The sequence below is a fragment of the Ursus arctos genome, unplaced genomic scaffold (genome assembly GCF_023065955.2).
Source record: "Ursus arctos isolate Adak ecotype North America unplaced genomic scaffold, UrsArc2.0 scaffold_33, whole genome shotgun sequence".
Classification (NCBI taxonomy): domain Eukaryota; kingdom Metazoa; phylum Chordata; class Mammalia; order Carnivora; family Ursidae; genus Ursus; species Ursus arctos.
The window spans coordinates 27,315,489-27,335,443 of record NW_026623019.1 but is presented as its reverse complement, the minus strand read 5'-3'; the positions used below and the strand labels follow the sequence as shown (position 1 = coordinate 27,335,443).

General features: G+C 46.7%; 1 protein-coding gene across 4 annotated transcripts in view; it reads right to left on the bottom strand.

Moving 5' to 3' along the window:
* Positions 1–8,046: 8,046 nt before the first annotated feature.
* ERCC6L2 (ERCC excision repair 6 like 2) overlaps positions 8,047–19,955 on the bottom strand; it is a 147,906-nt gene continuing 135,997 nt past the window's right edge. For all 4 annotated transcript variants that reach the window (XM_048218348.2, XM_057305535.1, XM_026518837.4 and 1 more), the window contains 2 exons: positions 17,540–17,721; positions 8,047–10,366 (listed from right to left, as the gene is read on the bottom strand). In XM_048218348.2, the coding sequence (XP_048074305.1) occupies positions 9,394–10,366; positions 17,540–17,721 (1,155 nt within the window). In that variant the 3' untranslated portion in view covers positions 8,047–9,393. The remainder of the gene's footprint in view (positions 10,367–17,539; positions 17,722–19,955) is intronic.

Sequence of the window (19,955 nt, the reverse complement as noted above, 5' to 3'; positions counted from 1 at the left end):
TCTTACCCAGATCATGGACGGTGCGTAGGGAGGTATCACCCTAATTCCCAGGCAGGAAATGGGGGCATGGACCGTTGATGTTGTTTGAAGAGGTAGGGTTTGAAGCCAACGGCCAAGAAAGAATTCTTGAGATGTCTCCGGTGCAAAAAGGTGGTCTTATTCAAGCATGGGGACAAGACCCGTGGGCAGAAAGAGCTGCCCTGGGGCTATGAGGAGTGGCTGATTATATACATTCAAGCTGGGAGGGGGGTAGAGACAGGTACCTTGGAAACAAGGCTCCTAGGATCCTGTGGGGCTGGCTGTTTTTAGGAAAAGGTCATTTATTACTGTTTAGTAAAAACTCAGTCATGAGACCCTTCAGATGTATATCAGTGGGTCAAGTGCTTGGAGGATGACTGCTAACATATACCTTGGGGAGTAGAGATAAAGGAAGTTTCCAAAGGGATTTTCATATGTTAAAGTAGACTCACAGGATCCTGGGGGGTCTTGATCATGTTAAGCTAAGATTGCCTTTTGCCCTTAGCAAAGCATTAACATGGAGGCAGCTGAGTTCCTAGAGGAACGTCACTCTGCCTGTTCCAAGGACTTGTCGGTGGGCTATAGGTCGTAAGGAAATTTAATTTTTTTTCTTTTGCCTTTGTTTCCCACATCAGTATCATTTGTGGGTCCTGGAAAGGGAACCACCACTGACTTCTGATCTCCCAGCCACTAATTAGTGGTCAAAATCCCACCCCCTCCCAGGACAAAGGCAGCCCAGACAGGGCCTCATCTACATGCAAAGGAAATGGCCAGAGGCTGATGCTTGGCAGGGGCTGGAGATGGGAGGACACTAGTGGTGTGGAGGGCTCTAAGGGACCTGTGTTGGTGGGCGAATGAGGAGAATGTCACAAGTCCTCCTGGTGGGGAGGACCCCTGCGGTGTCTCCAGCATGCTGCCTAGCAAGAGGAGCTGACTGAGGACAGTAGAGAAAGCTGTCAGGTGAGCACAGGAGGCGATAAATATAGAGACTGTTCTAACTTGTCCATGCCCAGAAATTCAGACCCTCTAATCCACTAAAGGCAGGTGGAAGAGCAATGGGGCCTCTGAGGCATTCCAGATCAAACCTGACCTGACATCCACCTGCCCATCCACTTAGTACTGCTATTAACAGATGGCTGCTGCCACCTGGCCCCAGGACACAACTGGTGTTGTGGGTCATTCCATCCCTGTTGGGAAGGTCAGGGTTCTCTGCAGAAGTGCATTGCAGTGGTGGAGAAACAAACCCAAGAGCAGACTGCCTGGTTCCATACTACCTCTGCTGCTCATAAGCTGTGTGACCCTCTGTCTCAATTTCTTCTTCTATAAAGCAGAGATAATAATAATAATAATAATAATAATACCACCTATCCGGAAGGATTTTGGGGCAGTTGACTCAGAAAACCCACTTGCTGTGTTTAACAATGACGTATAGTAAGTGCTCAATAAACGAGCACCGAAGCCTTCAGTTTTTATTCCCCAGCTGAAGCACCCCTAACCTGCTTCACAGGGGAAATACGAGGTTTACAACCACCAAGGTCCGTGTGTGCTTTAACACGCTTTGGGGGAAATTGGTGTGGCAAATAGATTAGGAAGGGAGGAGGCTAAAGACTACATATCCAGGGAGAAGTCTGCAGGCATCCAGATGGGAGGTGGAGGGGCGGGAACTCGGGCCCTTGGCAGTGGGATTCGGGAAATATTTTGGAGAAATTCTCTCTAGGACTTGGTAACAGGCTGGGAACGGACCCTTGGCCGAGGGCACCGGCCTTGATGGCTGGAGGAATGTGGAAGGTAGGGAGGCAGCTGCGGGGAAGATAGTGTGGGCTGGAGACAGGCGGCTTGGGTCGGGAGGCAGAAGCAGCAGGCCCAGAGGCGGCTGAGTGCAGGGGTGGGGTTCCGGCTGGAGGTGGGGGATTTATGCGGCGGGGGGGGGGGGGGGGTAGGCTGTTCTGGGGCGCAGCGGGCGCTCGTCTAGGTGCAGTGTGCGGAGGCGCTCAGCCCGGTCTCCTCCTCGGAGCTTCGGCAGCGCGGCAGTCGGGCCGGCCTGGGGGAGCCGTCCGGACACTCGCCGACCCCGCGCGGGGGACGGGCCGGGAGTTCCCTCCTGCCGGCTCGCTTCCTCGCTCCCTCCGCCCCTCGCCGCCTCCGAGCTCCCATTCCGCGCGGCCCCCGGCGCCTCCGCCCTCCCGCTTCCCATGACCTCAGTTAGACGCGCAGGGGATCAAGTTGGGGCTGGTTTTCCAGCGGGCCGCCGGCCAGACCGTAGAAACCGCCGCCGTTCACACCCGGCGGCCGTGCCTCCCGCGGCCAGGGCGGGACCGGCGCGGGCGGCGGGGGACCGGACCCTCTCGGCTGGGCCCCCAGCCCCAGCGGCGGCTGGCGGGGAGGCTCGCCTTTCACCACCGGGTGAATTGTAACCCGGAGGGGCCCCAGGGGTCGGCGCGCGGGGGCGATCGGTCCCTGCGCGCCGCTAACCGGGGTGGGTGCGCCGGGAGGAACTCGCGCCCACCGCCTGTCCGGGATCCCCCCGCCCCCCGCAAACCAGGGATCCGTTCCCCCCTCAACCACCGCAAGCCAGGAGTCTCCGCCCCGCTCGCAGCAAGCCCGGGAGTGCCCCCCCCCACAGCCCACTGCAAACTAGGGGTCACTGACCCCCACCCCGCCAATCCGGGATTCCCCCCTTCCCGGCTGGCCCGGGATCTCCCCCCGCCCCCGGGACACCCCAAGCCCGACAATCTCTGTTTGTGCCCTCGCCCACTGCAAACCAGGGATCCCTTCCTTCCGCTCCCCGCCCCAGCCAGTTTAGGACCCCTTCCCAGCCGCAGACCGTCGCACGCCCGGGAGACCCCCGATCCCAACTGCCCCCGGCGGGGTCCCAACTCCCGCCTCAATCCCCGGACTTGCGGGGGGGGGGACGCAGGTTGGGGTTTATCACGCGCTGCACCGCTCCCAAGCTCGAGGGGAGGCAGGACCCCACCAAGTACTGCCCCTCCTCCCGGCCGCGCGTTTCGCGGTGACCAAGCCCCCGGGCACGGCCGAGAGCCGCAGACGGCCACCCTGGGCTTCCTGCGAGCGCGAGGACTTGGGACTTTCCTGAGGTTTGCAGCTAATGGCAGATAACGCGCCCTCGAGGCGCAAGCCCCTGAAGTCTGCTTTCGTGTTTGCCATCACTGCAGCCGCAGCGTGACTTAATTTGCTTCTATCTCTTTTCCCCAAGGGAGAAAGTGAGTTGAGTCGGAGGAGCAGATTGTCTCCTCTGCCTGGGGCGGTGAATCCCGGGCTCGGGTGTGGCCGTCCCGCAGCCGCGGTTTCCAGTGACGGTGGCCTCCTGGAAACTTCAGACGAACTTTATTTGAAGCAATTCGACCCCCATGCACCCTCTAATATTTGCCTGCGGGGCGGGAGGGGAAGGCGGGACCCCGGCGAGGCGGACTCCCGGGCAGCGTGCGCTCCCTCCGCGCCTGGGTTGGGGTCCCGCCCGGGAGGGCGGCGGCAGCGCGGCCCCCGGGCCGACACCGACATGTCGTCACACGCGCAGGAGGAAAGGCCACACGGCCTCTCCTTGCGCAGACTCCGGAGGTGCCCTGGTGCCTGTGCCCCACGCCCAGGACTTGCAGTTACCCCACCTGACTCTGTCTCGCTCTCCTTTGGCTCTTAGATCTCCCGCTGCCTTTGTGTATCTTGGAGGTTAGATTGTCAGAAGCGTTTTTATATTTGGCCAATCCAAAACTCAAACTTCTCTGCACTGCCCACTTTCCTGGTCATCTTGGGTTTAAGAGGCCGAGGGAGATGGGAGGAAGTGATGTTCTGGCCTTCCCATTTTCAGGCCTGGCCCCCAGCCCCAGCCCCAGAATCTGGGGTGGACTTTGCTGATCACTCATCCCAAAGCATGTTTCTTAGCTTCTGGACTCTGGGAGCCACCCTGTTTCCACCACTCCGCACACATCTTGGACTTGGGTTCCTGGGTGTGTTCTGCCCTCTTACTGACGCCCTCCCAGGGGACACTCTAAGCTTCCTGAGATCTGCTTGTCCACCCCAACATGCCCTGGCACGCTGCTGTGCCCTAATCTTTCAGGAGCTGTCGTGCCTTCCAGGGCAACGTGGCAGCCCTGGGCCATGTCAGAAGGTGCGCGATGGCACCCTGGCTGGAGCGCCGCAGACTGGCTGGTTTTGCCTTCTCCTGGCAGGTTGGTGAATTGCTGCAGCCAGAGATGACTTGCCTGTGATCTGGCTTCAGGAGGGCCCAGGTCTGACATTCAGCGCCCCTTTCATGTCAGTCAGCCTGCTCAGCTTTGCTAATGCGTTTCCCCCCTTTGTGGAAGGGGAGTTTGGCGACTCAGGCAGTGAAGAGGTCTGAGAAGGATGAGGTGTTTGGGGAGAGCAGGGAAAGCTGACTGGGGGAAGCTATGAGGTGGCTGGATGCGGCCTGAGGGCTCCCTGACACTGGTAGGCAGGATGCTTGGGCCAAGGGGTGGACTTGAGAGTCAGGACAGCCCTGAAAGGAACGTGGGGCTTTTCCAGGCAGCGCTGAAGGGAGGCTGCTTACGGCTCTGGCAGAGAGGGCAGTGAGCCCTGGTTGCGGAGAGGGAGAGTCAACTGCGGGAGCAGCCGGACGGCGCTGGCAGGTGGCTGGGGGGCAGAGCGGGCATAATCTGATCATGTGAAGTCGGTTCTCATGGAGCACATGTTGGCATTTACGTTTTGAAAAATTACAATCTCTTCTTGTTCTTATCAGTGCTTTATTATAAAGTTTGAGGAAAGAAAAAATACATGCCTTAAGTATTATGAGCCTTCTTTTGAAGTCTTTTAGTCCAGAAGCATGTCTCACTTTGCAAAAAAAATAAAATCAAAGTTAAAAGATATATGCGGGGCGAGGGGAGGACTAATTCATATTTTAATTTGACAGGATGACTCACTAGAATTTCCTTAGAGACATACAAGACATTCAGAGATGCACACTTTCCCCTTGTTTACACAAGCTAAAACAATATAAAGTGAGTTAGTTATTTCCTTCAACAAGATGGAGGGGCCCATTTAGCTAACCAAAAAGACATCTGTAGAAAGAAACATTCTTTTTTTTTTTTTTTTTTTAAGAATTTTTAAGAGAGATTTTATTTGAGAGAGAGAGAGAGTGTGAGCGAGCCTGGAGTGGGGGAGGAGCAGAGGGCGAGGGCGAGGGGGAGAGAAGCAGACTCCCCGCTGAGCACAGAGCTGTGTCCCTGGCTGGATCCCAGGACCCTGAGATCATGACCTGAACCAAAGTCAGACACTCAACCGCCCGAGCCGCCCAGGCGCCCCAAAAGAGGCATTCTTGGTTCTTAACCATGAGTGAGAGCAGTGCTAACCCAAGAGCGTCAGTTGGGCGGTATCTGCGTCAGTGACAGAAAGGCATCGTACTCATCTAGTTCAGACTCAATTTGGAAATTTAGGGGATAAACACAACCACCGCCATTTGTTAACCTGCAGCAGAGCCAACGAAGTACATATTGACCAAGTCGAAGCACAGCGCTACCGGCAACTCTGGGGCTCCGGGACGCGCGCCGCGGCCGGGCCACGGGCTCACCGAAGTGGGGAGTGTCCGGCGGCTGAGTCGTGCCGGCGACGGTCTCAGACAAAATATTAGCACGTCGTATCACGGTGTGAAACTTTAAACATAAAAATAGGTGCTTGTGCTGACCCCTCGACCTCCTGAAAGCCTCTGCGGGTGGTTCTGACCTGCCACTTCCGGGCTGGGAACCACACAGCCTTGGGCTTCCCTCCAGAGGGAGCGTCAATCTCCCCAAAGGGCTGTTTTCATTTAAAACTCTGTAAGACCTTGAGGTAAGACAGCCCTCCTGTGGTTGCCCATTAACGGAGAAAAGGTGTGATGCTCTTCCCACCTGCCACAAACACCACGTGGAGCCGGGGTAGCACACGAGGCTGTCACCCAGGGCACATGCAGTATCGCCAGTGACAACATGTGTTCCTGAACTTAGGAGTCTTCGCTTTAACACTCCCGGAAGCACTGGGTGGAGGACGCTTTGCAAGAGCAGGGGGGACGGACCTGGGGACCAGGCTACATCAGTGACGACCCGGTGAGAATGAGCTGAGCAGCTTCACGTGCTCGAGCTCTGGGCTCTGGGCAGGCAGACCCATCTCACAGGATCACACAGGCTCAGCGACATCCTCAGTGGGTTCTAGACCCCCTGTTAACTGGATTTATGACGTCGTGGCCATGGAGGTAGCCGTTCGTGAACTTTGAGGCAGGCAGTGATTCCATTCTTAGGGATTTGATAGACTAGTAATTGTCAAATAAAACTTTTGGGAATGGACACATGGTTATCAATTTTTATATCGGGTAAGGAAAATGAAAAAGCCTAAAAACTATGATCTACTATCATTTCATACAAACAGGACAATTTTAATATAAGGAAGGATAACTTCAGAATTTAAAAACTGCACACATTGGATTTTTAAAACCTTTGAACTATACTGCCCTTGGCTTTCTCATTTCCTGTGGACTACCAGAAAGTTTGCCACCAGCTCCTCTCTGCAAACTAAGGCTCCTTTGCCTTGACCACGTAGGGGCAGCCGCACGGCTTGCAGATGATGTTAATTTACTCTGAGAAGTGGTTTCAGGGCTTCAAGGGAACCCCAAGGAATTCAAGTGCAAAAGCCTCTCTGTATTTTGCCTCAGTTTCCAATATGAATAACTGTGTGTTGAGTGCTTTAAAGAGAAGGGAACAAGACAGATGTGGCAAATAGAATCTTGGAAACTTGAAGTTGGAAGGTTTTTTAGCAGTGGTATCATCCCGGGGTTTTTCACACTAGTGCTCCCTGGAGCCATGGTGGTGCTGCTGGAACCAGCAGACCTCCATTTTTTATTTTTTTAAAGATTTTATTTATTTATTTGACAGAGAGAGACAGCCAGTGAGAGAGGGAACACAAGCAGGGGGAGTGGGAGAGGAAGAAGCAGGCTCATAGCGGAGGAGCCTGATGTGGGGCTCGATCCCACAACGCTGGGATCACGCCCTGAGCCGAAGGCAGACGCTTAACCGCTGTGCCACCCAGGCGCCCCCAGCAGACCTCCATTTTAATTATTTTCAACAATTGATCTTCTAATTAAGATAGAATTCAATTGCTTTAAAAAATGCTGGAACATCACTGATCCAGTCCGTCTCAAATTTAAAGGGGGAAACAGGTTGAAAGAAGCCTTGGGATTTGCCTGGGGCCACCTCTTTAACTGGAAGAACATGGTGGGGCGGGCTAGGCAGGATTCTCATTGTCAGCCCTTCGTAGTGTCCACTCCCAGATTCATCAATGGCTGATCCGACTCTTCCCACTGCTCAGTGCAGGGCAAGTCGACCCTTACAGTTTCCCTCCGGGAACTTCCTGACTGGCTCCTTTCCATGCTGGACCCTGTACTCTGCTTGACACCCTGTTCCCACATGATAATAATGATAGTTTCACTGGCAACTGCTGAAACTCGTTTTTAAACTCTAGGTCTGTATTTTTGCTCCCACTTTGACTTTTACTGATAAAAATCTCTTTAATAGTATCTCATTATATTGTATGAATATCATTTTATGATTCAAAGGTCATATCTATATTAAAAATTTTAAAGGTATTTTATTTTATGAAAGATCCACTTTTATTAAAATGACTGAACTCTCCCACCTGGTACGAAAACTGAGATGAAGGGGTGTCTGCTTGCTTATCCTGGCTCCTCCTACAGCTAGGCCCACAGCAGGCTAACAACATTAATATGTCTGCCGCAGATACACAACACACTGATTTTGTAGCAAGCACCTCAGTGGTGAAACTCAGCATCTGGTAAGTCTGGATACAACTCAGCTGAAAGTAGCAAAAAACCCCCCAAACCCCAAAAACTATATGATCTAAAACAATGATTTGCAAACTGTGATTTCTAATCATTAATAAAATCAATTTAGTGGGTTATGAGACCATTAAAAAACACATAGACGTAAGAGCCAAAAGTGCAACAGAAAAGGAGATATCAAAGTCCACTGCATGCCTTATGCGTACATATTATTTCGTAAACATTTTATTTCAATCTGTACTAACACATACGCACTGGGTTATGATAGAAAATAGTTTTCACAGCCCTCAACAACACGCCAGCGAAAAAGTATTTAGTCGCGCAGTCCCTTGAGAACAGGTTTCTTTCTTTTTGTTTTCCCATTTCGCACCAGGGCCCGCGGCCACGGCGGGTGCCCCGAAGGCCCTGCCCCTCGACACAAGAGTCCGCCGCGCTCGGGGCACCGGCACTGGCTCACTGCTGTTCCCTATTTCCCCTGCCCCAGCTCCGCGAGCCCCACCGCGGGACGGCCGCCGCCACGCATCTGCCTGCGGGCCAGTAGAGGCCTCGGCTCCCTGCGCCCACGTGCCAGGCATGACCCCCGCCTTGGCGGCCGCCCCCTCGGCCTCTCAGCTGCAGGGGTCCCCACCCGCACGACTCGAGCCGCTGGCGCCGCACGCAGGGACCAGCGCAGGTTTCCCGGAGATGAGTTCGACAATAAGCACACTTCGTTGATTATAAACATACACATTACACTCAACAAAAAAGAACGGTTTTCGGTAAAATGTTCCTTCACTTCTCCATACTTGATCCAGCAGTACCACACACGGCTTCAGCTACACTGATTACACGCTCTCTGCTGTACGAGAGGCGGAGGCACGGAGTCCTGCGGCTCTGGGCAGTAGTCAGACGACTTCGGTGTCACACCTCGTCCGGCACAGTTCTACGACACTAACCCTGCGATTCTGAGCAGTTACAAACTTACTATTCTAACACAACATCATATATTCAGTACTAGTTATTACTGTCTCTAAAATAATTTAGTAACAATACATGATGTTTTGGGAAAAGGAAAACAGTTAATTTTCTAAATGCTGGTAAGAAAGAAACACATCAATGTACGCCTGATTTGGCGATGACCGTAATTTGGCCTGTGACTTAATGGAATCTGGGAAAGTAAACCAAAGCCTTTTTAAGCTGCAAGGACACAAATGTTGCTTGAGTTCAACCTTCATCTTTCGTATTAGAGAATATCTGCACACCAAAGTAAGTGACTTACTAACAGGCACAGGGTTACACAGCAGGGGAGACGTCCCAGGTCTCCTGATAACAAATCCAGGCCTTTTCTATTTCATAAAGATGTTTACACTATAATACAATCATATCTTTAAAAGATCAAATCAGGTATCAAGGAAAAAATACATAATAACCTTTTAGGCTAAAACAACCGAGAGCAAGAGTTTAATAAAAATGTATGCTGACAACTGTGTTCACAGTAACATAACGAGTGTGGAACACAGTGTTGTAAACATGGACGGCAGAAGTTCATCCGTTATGGTAATTCATTGTATGTTTATGCATTACTTTTGCGCATTAGTTGTGTTTTCATCTGTATCACTTGAGCTAAATTTTTTCCACAAAAATTTCTCATTTGATTTCCAAAGTGAAGTTTCCAGCTCCTCTTTCCTTTTGGAGGAGGCAGCAAGGGGCACTTTTTCACATAGAGTCTCTATCACTGCCAAGTCGGTGAGTTTACTAAGACTGTCGTCATTCTGTTCATTCAAGATGTCCCAGAAATCTTTTGGTCTCTGTTTTGCTTTTTCCATGGGCCCTGAAAGAACTTTCTTTGGCAGTTGTGTGGGACTGTTCCCATGACTTTTAAAGAGGTCATCAAGAATAGATGTGTCACCTAGTAAGCCTACCACAGAAGTGTTTCCTAACTCTGGATTTTCTATCTTTTTGTTTTCCATTTTGAAAAGGGGTTCAGTTCTTGAAAAGCCTGTTCTTGTAAGGTCTTGTTGGTCTTTCATGGTATATTCTAATTTTTCTAACTCGTATACTTCAGACTTACTGTTCAGGGAGCAGGATGCTACAGTGTCTTTGAAGGCTTGGCTGTTTTTCCCATTGTCAGTCTCTTCGGTAGAGTTTATAGGTGATTCGTTCGTTTCTCCATCATTAGAAAGTACCTCTTCTCTATGGAAACTGTGATTTTGAAACTTAACTGATTTTTCTTTATATATTTTTGGGCTGCAAATTTGAGAACCTTTTTTGGGAGAATCTTTAAATGACAAAGTTTCAAAATCTGACAGCCTTTCTTTTATAAGAGATTCTCTTTTTTCAGACTTATTCCTGACTCTCTCTCTTTTCTGATGGGAAGATTTAATTAATTCTGCAGCTGAATCCACAAAAAATTCTTTTACCTCTGGATATTGAGAAACATAAAAGTCTTTTAGCATTTTCTGTCGTTCTTCTGATGTGGCATTAGTTATATGTTCAGCAAACTCCTTTACAGAAGGCAAGTTAAAATAAGAAGCCATTTCTTCAAATTGTTTTCTGAAGATTTAATGAACAAAAGCAGTGGTTATTTTTATTACATTTTATTTTTAAAGAACTCATCATCAATGATATTATATAAAGAGACAAAGCAATGCATGTTTGACCTTTGAACAACAAGGGTGTTACATTTCCCCATGCAGTTGAAAATATAACTTTTGACTCTCCCTAAAATTAGCCTAGAAACCTTGACTGGTTTCCTTACCAATACTGGAAACCTTACCAATAACATAAAACAGTCAATCAACACATACTTGGTATGGTATATGCATTATATACAATGTGCTATATTATGTGCTATATTCTTACAATAAATAAGCTAGAGAAAAGGAAAATGTTATTAAGAAAATCATCAGGAAGAGAAAATACATCTACAGTACTGTATATACAAAAAAAAAAAAATCTGCCTATAAGTGGATCTTCACCGTTCAAACCTGTGTTATTCAAGGGTCAACTGTAATTTTATTCATTTAGTATGTATTAGCTTAATTCCATAATGAAAATGCATCTTATACTAGCAGGATGTGACTTCTTTCCTCATGCTACTGAAAGAAACCTTGAGCTCATGAAATCACCAGCTTTTTAAGTTATTCTGATTTATACCATTAGGTATTTCCTGGGAATTGTGGGATCCCCGCACGCTACTCCTCTCGTCAGCCAATGAATTTATGACTGACACGAGAATCATAATTTATATAATCTGTATTTGAAAATCTATACTGTATAGTTTATCGCTTCTCGGCCTTTTGGGTAAGATCAAGTGAAAATCTATATTGTGTTTAAGTCCTACAATTGTTAAAGAAAGGTCTTAATGAATGGAAGAGAGAGAATTCTGAAAAATAAAGGGTTTTTCCTTCTCTCTCCTTTTTCCCCTTCCTCCACAAATACAACATAGAAATTTCACACTTTTTGATGATCCTAAAGGAAAATCCTAAAATGATAAACCTAGATTCTTACCCCAACTGGTCCAACTTGGGTATAGACAGCTAAACTAGGAAAGGAGATGCTATTTAAAGTAGTGAGTTCCACTTTTAGTATAAGATACTAACAGAAGCTGTTGTACGCATGTGTGAGGAAACGGGCCTTCCAGAACCCTTGTAAGACAGAGGCAGAAAGAAAAAAAGTCTCAGAACCCTAGACACCAGACTCTGCTCCTTTCCCCAGATAAGGGTGCTATGGCCTGAACTGTGTCCCCCTCAAATTCTTATGTTGAAGCCCTAATCCTCAGTTTGACTATATTTGGAGATAGGGCCTTTAGAAAGTAATAAAGGTTAAATGAGGTCATAAGAAGCCACCAGAGAGATCTTTCTCCACATGAGAGGACATGGTGAGAAGGTGACCATCTGCAAGCCAGGAGAGAGCCCTCAACAGAAGCCAAATCAGCTGGCACCCTGATCTCGAACTTCCCAGACTCTAGAACTGTGAGAAATAACTTTTTGTTGTTTAAGCCCCAGTCTGTGGTATTTCGTTATGGGAGACAGAGTAGATTAAGACAGAGGGTATTGCTTTGCTGATGCTGAGTTTGGGCCATGAATCAGGAGAGCTCAATGTTCCCAAACATTCTTTCAGACAAAAGCCAGAGACGGTGCTGTAGCACATGACTAAAAGTCCCAACGTTTTAGAATTATATTAATATTTTATATATTTCCTTAAAACAGTCATCTGTGCATTCAACAAATATTTATAGACCCTATGTGTGGAAGGCTCTGTGAACAGTCCTACTCCCATATTCTTCAAGGAGTTTATAGTCGAGCTGGGGGAGACAGATGCATGAAAAATCAAACCAGAAGAGAGTGATAAATCCCACTACGGATGTAAATACAGGGCCCTGTGGGTGTCCACAGAAGGGGTACCGAAGCCGGTGATGGGTCATGGGTAAGGTAGCAGGGCAGGCTTCTCTGGTGTCACCCGTCAGGCAAGGATGAGCGAGGAAACCTTCCGGGGAGAGAGGGAACACGCACAGGCCCACTTCTGAGGGGACCTGGCGTACAGCAGGGCAGGAGAAACAGTCAAGGAAGAGGCTGAAAATCGTGAGGGGTCCATATGCCAATTTCAGAGGTCTGAATTTTCTTCTGAACACAATGGAATCCTGAAGGTAAAATAATGATTTATTTGTAATGTATGTAAGTAGGAGATTTAAAGCCACTATTATTTTTGCTGCTCAGGCCAGGTTATACAGTTTGTGTTTCCTGCGATTCTAGTGGCAATCCATCCTGCATGCTCAGGACTTTCGTGGCTCCAGACGAGGACGCTGGCTTCTAGTCCTCACCACACTGGTCCTATTAATTGTTCCAAGTCCAGATATTATCTATGCCTGACCAACAGCCACTCTTCCTGCCAACAGAATATTTAATACACAAATACAAGCTTTCAAATTTCTGTCCTGGCAATTGCCAATGTTCTTGTTGGAAAGCAACAAGCACGTTCTTAAAAGTTTCCAATTTTCACTTCATATGAAGTACTGAGGTATTATTATTTTGTTTATTAATCATCTCCAAATCCATTTTCATGGCCTTTCTAATAAATATTTGTGCTGTGAAGATTAAGTTAATGGCAAAGTTACAGGCTGATGTCTTTTTATTTATCCAAGACTTGGTGGTGTCTCAGCAGCTGCCAAAGCACTTTCACCTTTGCTGTGCTGACCTCACTCAGTCCTACAAGTCTGTCACTTCTGGGAGGAGAGCTGCTCTGACCCCGTGTCATGTCAGTAACGTGCAAGTAAATTAGGCTGTGCGGATGCCCCTTCACAGGATGAGTTACGATTATAATTCGTTTTATTTTTGCCTTCTAACTTGCTTTCATAATTCTTGGACTTTAGAGGAATTTTCTCGAAGTATTTAAGGAAGTACAAGGTACAATCAGGAGGTATAAGCTAGCCACTTTGTAAGGACAATTGAGTAAACGAGAGTAGACATCAGGAGCCACTACAGAGAAAGAAAAAAAAGAAAACCAAAGATAGGTATCTTTCAGCAAATATATCCAGAGTAGCTGTGTGCCATGGATATAATTTAAGATCTCTCCCCTTTCCTCGAGGAAATGAGGGAAAGGGGTAGAACACAGCTAAACAATCTTCTCTTTGCCTAAGCTTTCTGAAGAGAAGGGAGACAGAAGCTTCATTCCAGTGACCTGAGGGCTGCAGCTGGTACCGATTCGTGATTCTCACAAAGGTGGATGGTTAGCGGGAAAGACGTGTCAGCAGTTCTAACACTGTTCCCTGGTTCAGATGTTGGTATTCAAACGTTAGCCTTTCACTTTGCCTGAGGCATTTATTCCCTAGGCTAGGTAGAGAAAGAAGGAAAAGAGGCAAAAACTAAGTGTTGTTAATAGTTTTATTTTTATATGCAGTGCTAGAGGGGATAAGGACACTTGTGCTCCCCAAAAACTGGTAAAATGCATTATGGTCAGCCTCTGAGCAAAATAACTGCCCAAAGTAAATTGCTCAAGTTTGCCCAGAATCATAATTATATGTCTGTTTAAGAGGAGATACGCTACTGTAGCGTGTGTGGTGTTCAACTTCCTGGGTAATGGTGGGCAGCTAGGAGCCATGCTCCAACCTACCACACCAGCGCCCAAGGGCCGAGGAGCTGCCAAACCCTGAGGAAAGAATTTGGAACCCAGAGAACCATCACCATTTGCCCATTGCCTGCTAAGACTTCAGGGCCAATTCAACCAGGCCTCCCATCCCCGCTTACCTCAGCCACTACTCATCTCTTACCTGGAAGCACTGGCCTCTCATCCCCTCCTAGTCTCTTCATTCCCAATCGAATCCAATCCCTCACCCTTCCAGACCATTCTTCAGTGCCCCTAGAACCAGGCTATGATCTACCAACTCCCCTGTTCTTCTCCCAGAATAGTCCCTCTGTCCCCTCATACAGCCTCTTCCCATGCAGCCCTCACAAGCGGAGGCTCTTATACCTCACACCCTAAATCTCAGGGTTCATTGTTCACATTGCTGCTTCCAGACCATTATTTTCTTGGAGACTCCTTCCCCTCTTTTAGGTTTATGCTACTCACTAAACCATTCTCTCCCTCAACTTGTCAAGTGACCTTTTAATTGCTTCCTGCTAGTGACCGAACACTTGAGATGAATCCTGCTTCCTTACCCATCCCCTGTCATCATTCTTGATAACACCACTATCCATGTGGATGCCCCACCCAACTCCAATTCTTGGCCCACCAATTTCTTTACCACTCCTGACCCAAGAATCAGCTGCACGTCAGCTCCTTATTCCTAAGACCAGTGACTGCCACCATCATTACCATTAACGGCACGACCTGCAAATCCCTGAATTCAGGCACCTTATACACGAGCTCAACTGTTCAATTCCCCCATGACGACAATGCTGGAAGATACTTCTGACCTCATCAAGCCTCCTCTTGTCTGGCTTAGGTTCAATTTTATAATTACTCCTTTGCAAACATTTTTCAGCTTCCTTGCTTCTCTTTCCCTCCACTCTAACCCCTGAAAAACCGTAGCCATCTCTCTATTCTGGTCTGTAACCGAGCAGTTGAAGCTTGCTGAACAAAGTCTGCACAACTGCATGGATTCTTCTACTGGAATTACTCTCAAACAGGGACTTAACATAAGCCATGAATTCTAGTCTCACTAGAATTATACTTTATAATATATATTATATATTTATAATAAATATTTCCTACTGTCCTACTTTACAATACATATTTCATGATTTTTCCTCTCCTGAAATTTCTCTCCCTCTGAATTGATACTTTACTTCTCAGTTAATTGAGGAAATATCACCATATCAGTGCTTGTCTTCATCCCTTCATCTACAAGGCTAGACCTTCTTCAGGGGTCTGGACCTCACCCTCTCCCGCCTCCAGGACTTCTGTTGGCACGTCTCTGGCATGATCTCTTTTTCCCCTATTCGTCTTTTCTCTCAACACACAAACAGGTTCTATTATCTTCTCAACTTAAAAAAAACTTCCCTTTGACTGACAACGCCCTCCAGGTCCTGCTACTTTTCACTCTCCAAGAGCTGTCACAGGGTCTGCCCATGCCCTGCTTGCCCACCTCAGCCCAGCACCAACATCTGCCCATAGACTTGCACACCCCACCTCAGCCCAGCACCAACATCTGCCCATAGACTTGCACACCCCACCTCAGCCCAGCACCAACATCTGCCCATAGACTTGCACACCCCCACCTCACCCCAGCACCAACATCTGCCCATAGACTTGCACACCCCACCTCAGCCCAGCACCAACATCTGCCCATAGACTTGCACACCCCCACCTCACCCCAGCACCAACATCTGCCCATAGACTTGCACACCCCACCTCACCCCAGCACCAACATCTGCCCATAGACTTGCACACCCCCACCTCAGCCCAGCACCAACATCTGCCCATAGACTTGCACACCCCCACCTCACCCCAGCACCAACATCTGCCCATAGACTTGCACACCCCACCTCACCCCAGCACCAACATCTGCCCATAGACTTGCACACCCCCACCTCAGCCCAGCACCAACATCTGCCCATAGACTTGCACACCCCCACCTCAGCCCAGCACCAACATCTGCCCATAGACTTGCACACCCCCACCTCAGCCCAGCACCAACATCTGCCCATAGACTTGCACACCCCACCTCACCCCAGCACCAACATCTGCCCATAGACTTGCACACCCCCACCTCAGCCCAGCACCAACATCTGCCCATAGACTTGCACACCCCCACCTCAGCCCAGCACCAACATCTGCCCATAGACTTGCACACCCCCACCTCAACCCAGCACCAACATCTGCCCATAGACTTGCACACCCCCACCTCAGCCCAGCACCAACATCTGCCCATAGACTTGCACACCACTCCACCAGGGCAGCCAGTGAGTTCTCTGCTGCCGGTTCCAGGAGGTGCTCTCCCACTTCATCTGATTCTGGTTCTCAGAAGCATTTAATAAAGGGAAGTGCTCCCTCCTTTTTGAAACTTTCACTCCTCCTGGACTTCAGGACCTTATATTATGCCTCCTACCCCGTAGGCCACTGCTACCTGAAGGCTCAGTCTTGGGGCTCCTCCTCGCCTCTCTGTGCCCGGCTCCTAGGCTGTTCACGCAATCTCCATGCTGATGACTTACACATTTAGATCTCCAGTCCCCAAACCCCAGAGTAGCATATCCATTGCCTATTTGGCATTTCCATAGAACCTCAAATTATTATAAGCAAAAAGAGGACTCTTGATTTTTTTTCACTCCAAACTCTTTTCTCTCCTAGTTTTCCCCATTTAGTCAACCCAGTCTGTTGTTCCAACAACCAGTCCAGCACCAAACTGAATTCATCCACTTCACTGTCTCCATGGCAACAACTCTATGGCCAACCACCATCAACTAGTTCCTACGGTTTCCCCTTGTTTGCCCTCTACCACACAGAAACTAGAACAATCTTTAAGAAACATATATCAGATCACGTTCATGCTTCAACAGCTTTTGGCTACACTTGGAATAAAATCCAAACTCTTGTCCACTACCTACAGGGCTTTGCACGCTCCGGCCCCATCTATGTCTCGGCCTTCATCTCATGGCACCCCGTGAGGCTTATCATGTACTAAGTACCCAAGTCTTCTCTCAGTTCCTTGAACACACCAACCTCTTCCCTCCTCAGGATGTTCTTAACTCTAGTTCTTTGCCTGGTTATCCCTTAGGTCTCAGATGTCAACTCTGTCTCGAGGTCTTCCCTGACTACCTAACAGAAAGATACCTGCACCCCCTCCAGATCCCACTATTCTCTATCAAGGAGGCCTGTCCACTTCTTTATCATTAAATAATTACTCATAAGTTGTGGTTTTTTTTACTTTTGAAAATTCCTATGGTTTAATGCCAACTCCCACTGCACTATAAGCTCTATGTCCTTTTTTTACACTGTACGTTCAGCACTCAGCACAATGCCTGAGTACATATTAAGTGTTCAATAAATATTCAATGAATGAATATAGTGCACTTAAGGAATTTCATGTATCCACATAAAAAGATTTCATTTTTTATCAATTGAGGGATTAGTTTTCTAAAAACATTTAAAACATCTGGAATTTATTTTCTAAAGTGTACAAATTCAGATGTCAGGTATGGTTAAGATTCAGATAATTTGTGTATTTTATTAAGTAGCCATATTTCTTTCGAGAATAATTCTTAAAGTCCAATGTTGTTATAGACATACCTGCGGATTCCTTTCGGCGTTTCTCCAATTATGAAGGTGGTCTGGTCTGTGCGGTAGACTTTTTTCTTTTTCTGGCTTACAGGGTGTGAAATGTAAAGGGGAAATGAAATGCTTCCTCCACTTACTTGTTGACCTTTCTTTGTATGTGTCAATGTATCTGTCTTCACTTTTTCTTTATGTGTCTGAAAAGAGAAGGAAAGCAAAAACTAAGTCTGAAAAAATAGTCATTTTTGGTTAAATGAGGAGATGGCCTTATTTTTTCCCCAAACTCTTTATAATCAAGTATATCATATTTTCCACCTGATAGCACTATAAGAGATGTTAACCTAGATTTTTAAAAAGAAGATATAGGGAAAATTATTTTTATATCTTTCTGAAATATATAAAAGTAATGGCAATACTATGATGTTTCCATGGTGTCTGTGGTCTAAGATATATGTTAAAGGTATATCTTTCCTAAAGATATGATAAAAGTAATGGCAATAAGACGATGCCTTCATTGTCAAGACTGATCGCATACTATGTAAGTGTTGATATCCCCAATACTGAGGATAAAAATTAATGATTATAAAAATAATGGCATAAAAATGAGATATTTAAAATTCTTAAATTCAGGAATTTCTTTCAATATTAGTAATCAAATTTTCAGGTATTTAATTTTATGTAAGTAGTCAAACTTTTAAAAAATAACAATCTTAATGTGATAATTAAGAGACCATTTTCCTTCTTTCTTTTTTTTTTTTTTTAAATATTTTATTTATTTATTTGACAGAGAGACAGCCAGCAAGAGAGGGAACACAAGCAGGGGGAGTGGGAGAGGAAGAAGCAGGCTTCCAGCAGAGGAGCCTGATGTGGGGCTCGATCCCAGGACGCCGGGATCACGCCCTGAGCCGAAGGCAGACGCTTAACGACTGAGCCACCCAGGGGCCCCAAGGAACCATTTTCGTAAATCCTACTCTTTAATCTCTACTGGATTGCCAGGATATTTAGTGATTTTAAGATGCTAACTACAGTTGGTTGAAATTATAGATAAAATCATATTTATTTTACAGACTATACGGGTTGCTTGTTTAACATAAACTGTTAAAACCACTGGGTCAAGAAAAAAAAATTTTTATACTGTATGGTTCCGATTTCCCTGAGAAGATGTGAATATGTGGAAAGTCCCATCCCATTCCAAAAAGAGAAATAGTGTATACAATCTGACAACAACAACAACAACAACAGCAAAATTATATTTGAGCTCAGAAGTAAGAAAGGCACATCACTAGGTGCCAAAAAGCAAAGAAGTAACATAGTGGTCAATGGGAACTAATGCCTTAAGTTATAGTCTGCAGGCCCCATGTCTAGAGGGGGGATGAAAATGACTGAATTCCCTGCATTAAGAAACAAACAAACCAAAAACAAAGGAGGAGTTAAGAGGTTATCCAGTTCGTAAATTAAAGCTAGGAAAGCCCAAATTGGGAACACAGGATAGAAGCAGGCTACCTTCCTATGCTGGATAGGAAGAATCATTGATGAAATTTGGAATGCCCAGCCTGTGCCAGTTGTGGAATCTGATTTTGTAGCACCTGGGTGGTATGGAAAATCTAAGCTAAAAACCAACATAAAAAAATAGCCCAGAATCACTGAAAACTATGGATCTCAAAGAGGAATGAATATAAAAACATACCCTAGGAAGACTTCCATAATTCAGAGAATGCTTTTGATTCCAATGTGGGGGGCAGGTGTGGGGAGGAACTTAGGCAAAAATTATGAAGAACATATAAAGCCCATCACCATGAAAATGGGCAGCTGCAACAAGTGTGAGAATACACATGGGAGGAATTATAGATAATGAAGAAACCTGAAAGAGACTAAATCGTTAGCATGTCCAGAAAGATAAAGGAAGGAATAGAATCTACCAGCAAGAACTGGGTATTATATAGGCAGATCTGAAAAAGAACCAAACACAAACTCTAAAAAATAAATATAGTTTTGAAAAAGAAAACAGAGATGGGAACGAGGTCAAAATATGAGTTAAAGCAGCAGAATAAACAACCTTACAATGATAGTTGAGAAAGTGGTAGAGTAAGAAGACATACACCAAAACTTCTAAAATACTAGAAGGAAAGAATACAGAAAATAGAAGAGATACTGCAAAGACATAATGGCAGGTAATTGAAGAAGGCATGAATCCTCAAATCAAAAAAGGAGAGAGAATCTGTAGTGGGAAAAATAATAATAAATCTTGCACTTTGTTATATCACAGAGAATATCTTAAAAACTAGCAGGGAGAAAAAACAAGATAACCCACGAAGAAATGACAATCAACCTGAAGAAAGACTTCTCATTAATACCACTACCACCAGAAGATAGTTAGATAATACCTTCTACATGCAGAGAGGAAAAAACTATAAACTTAGAATTCTATACC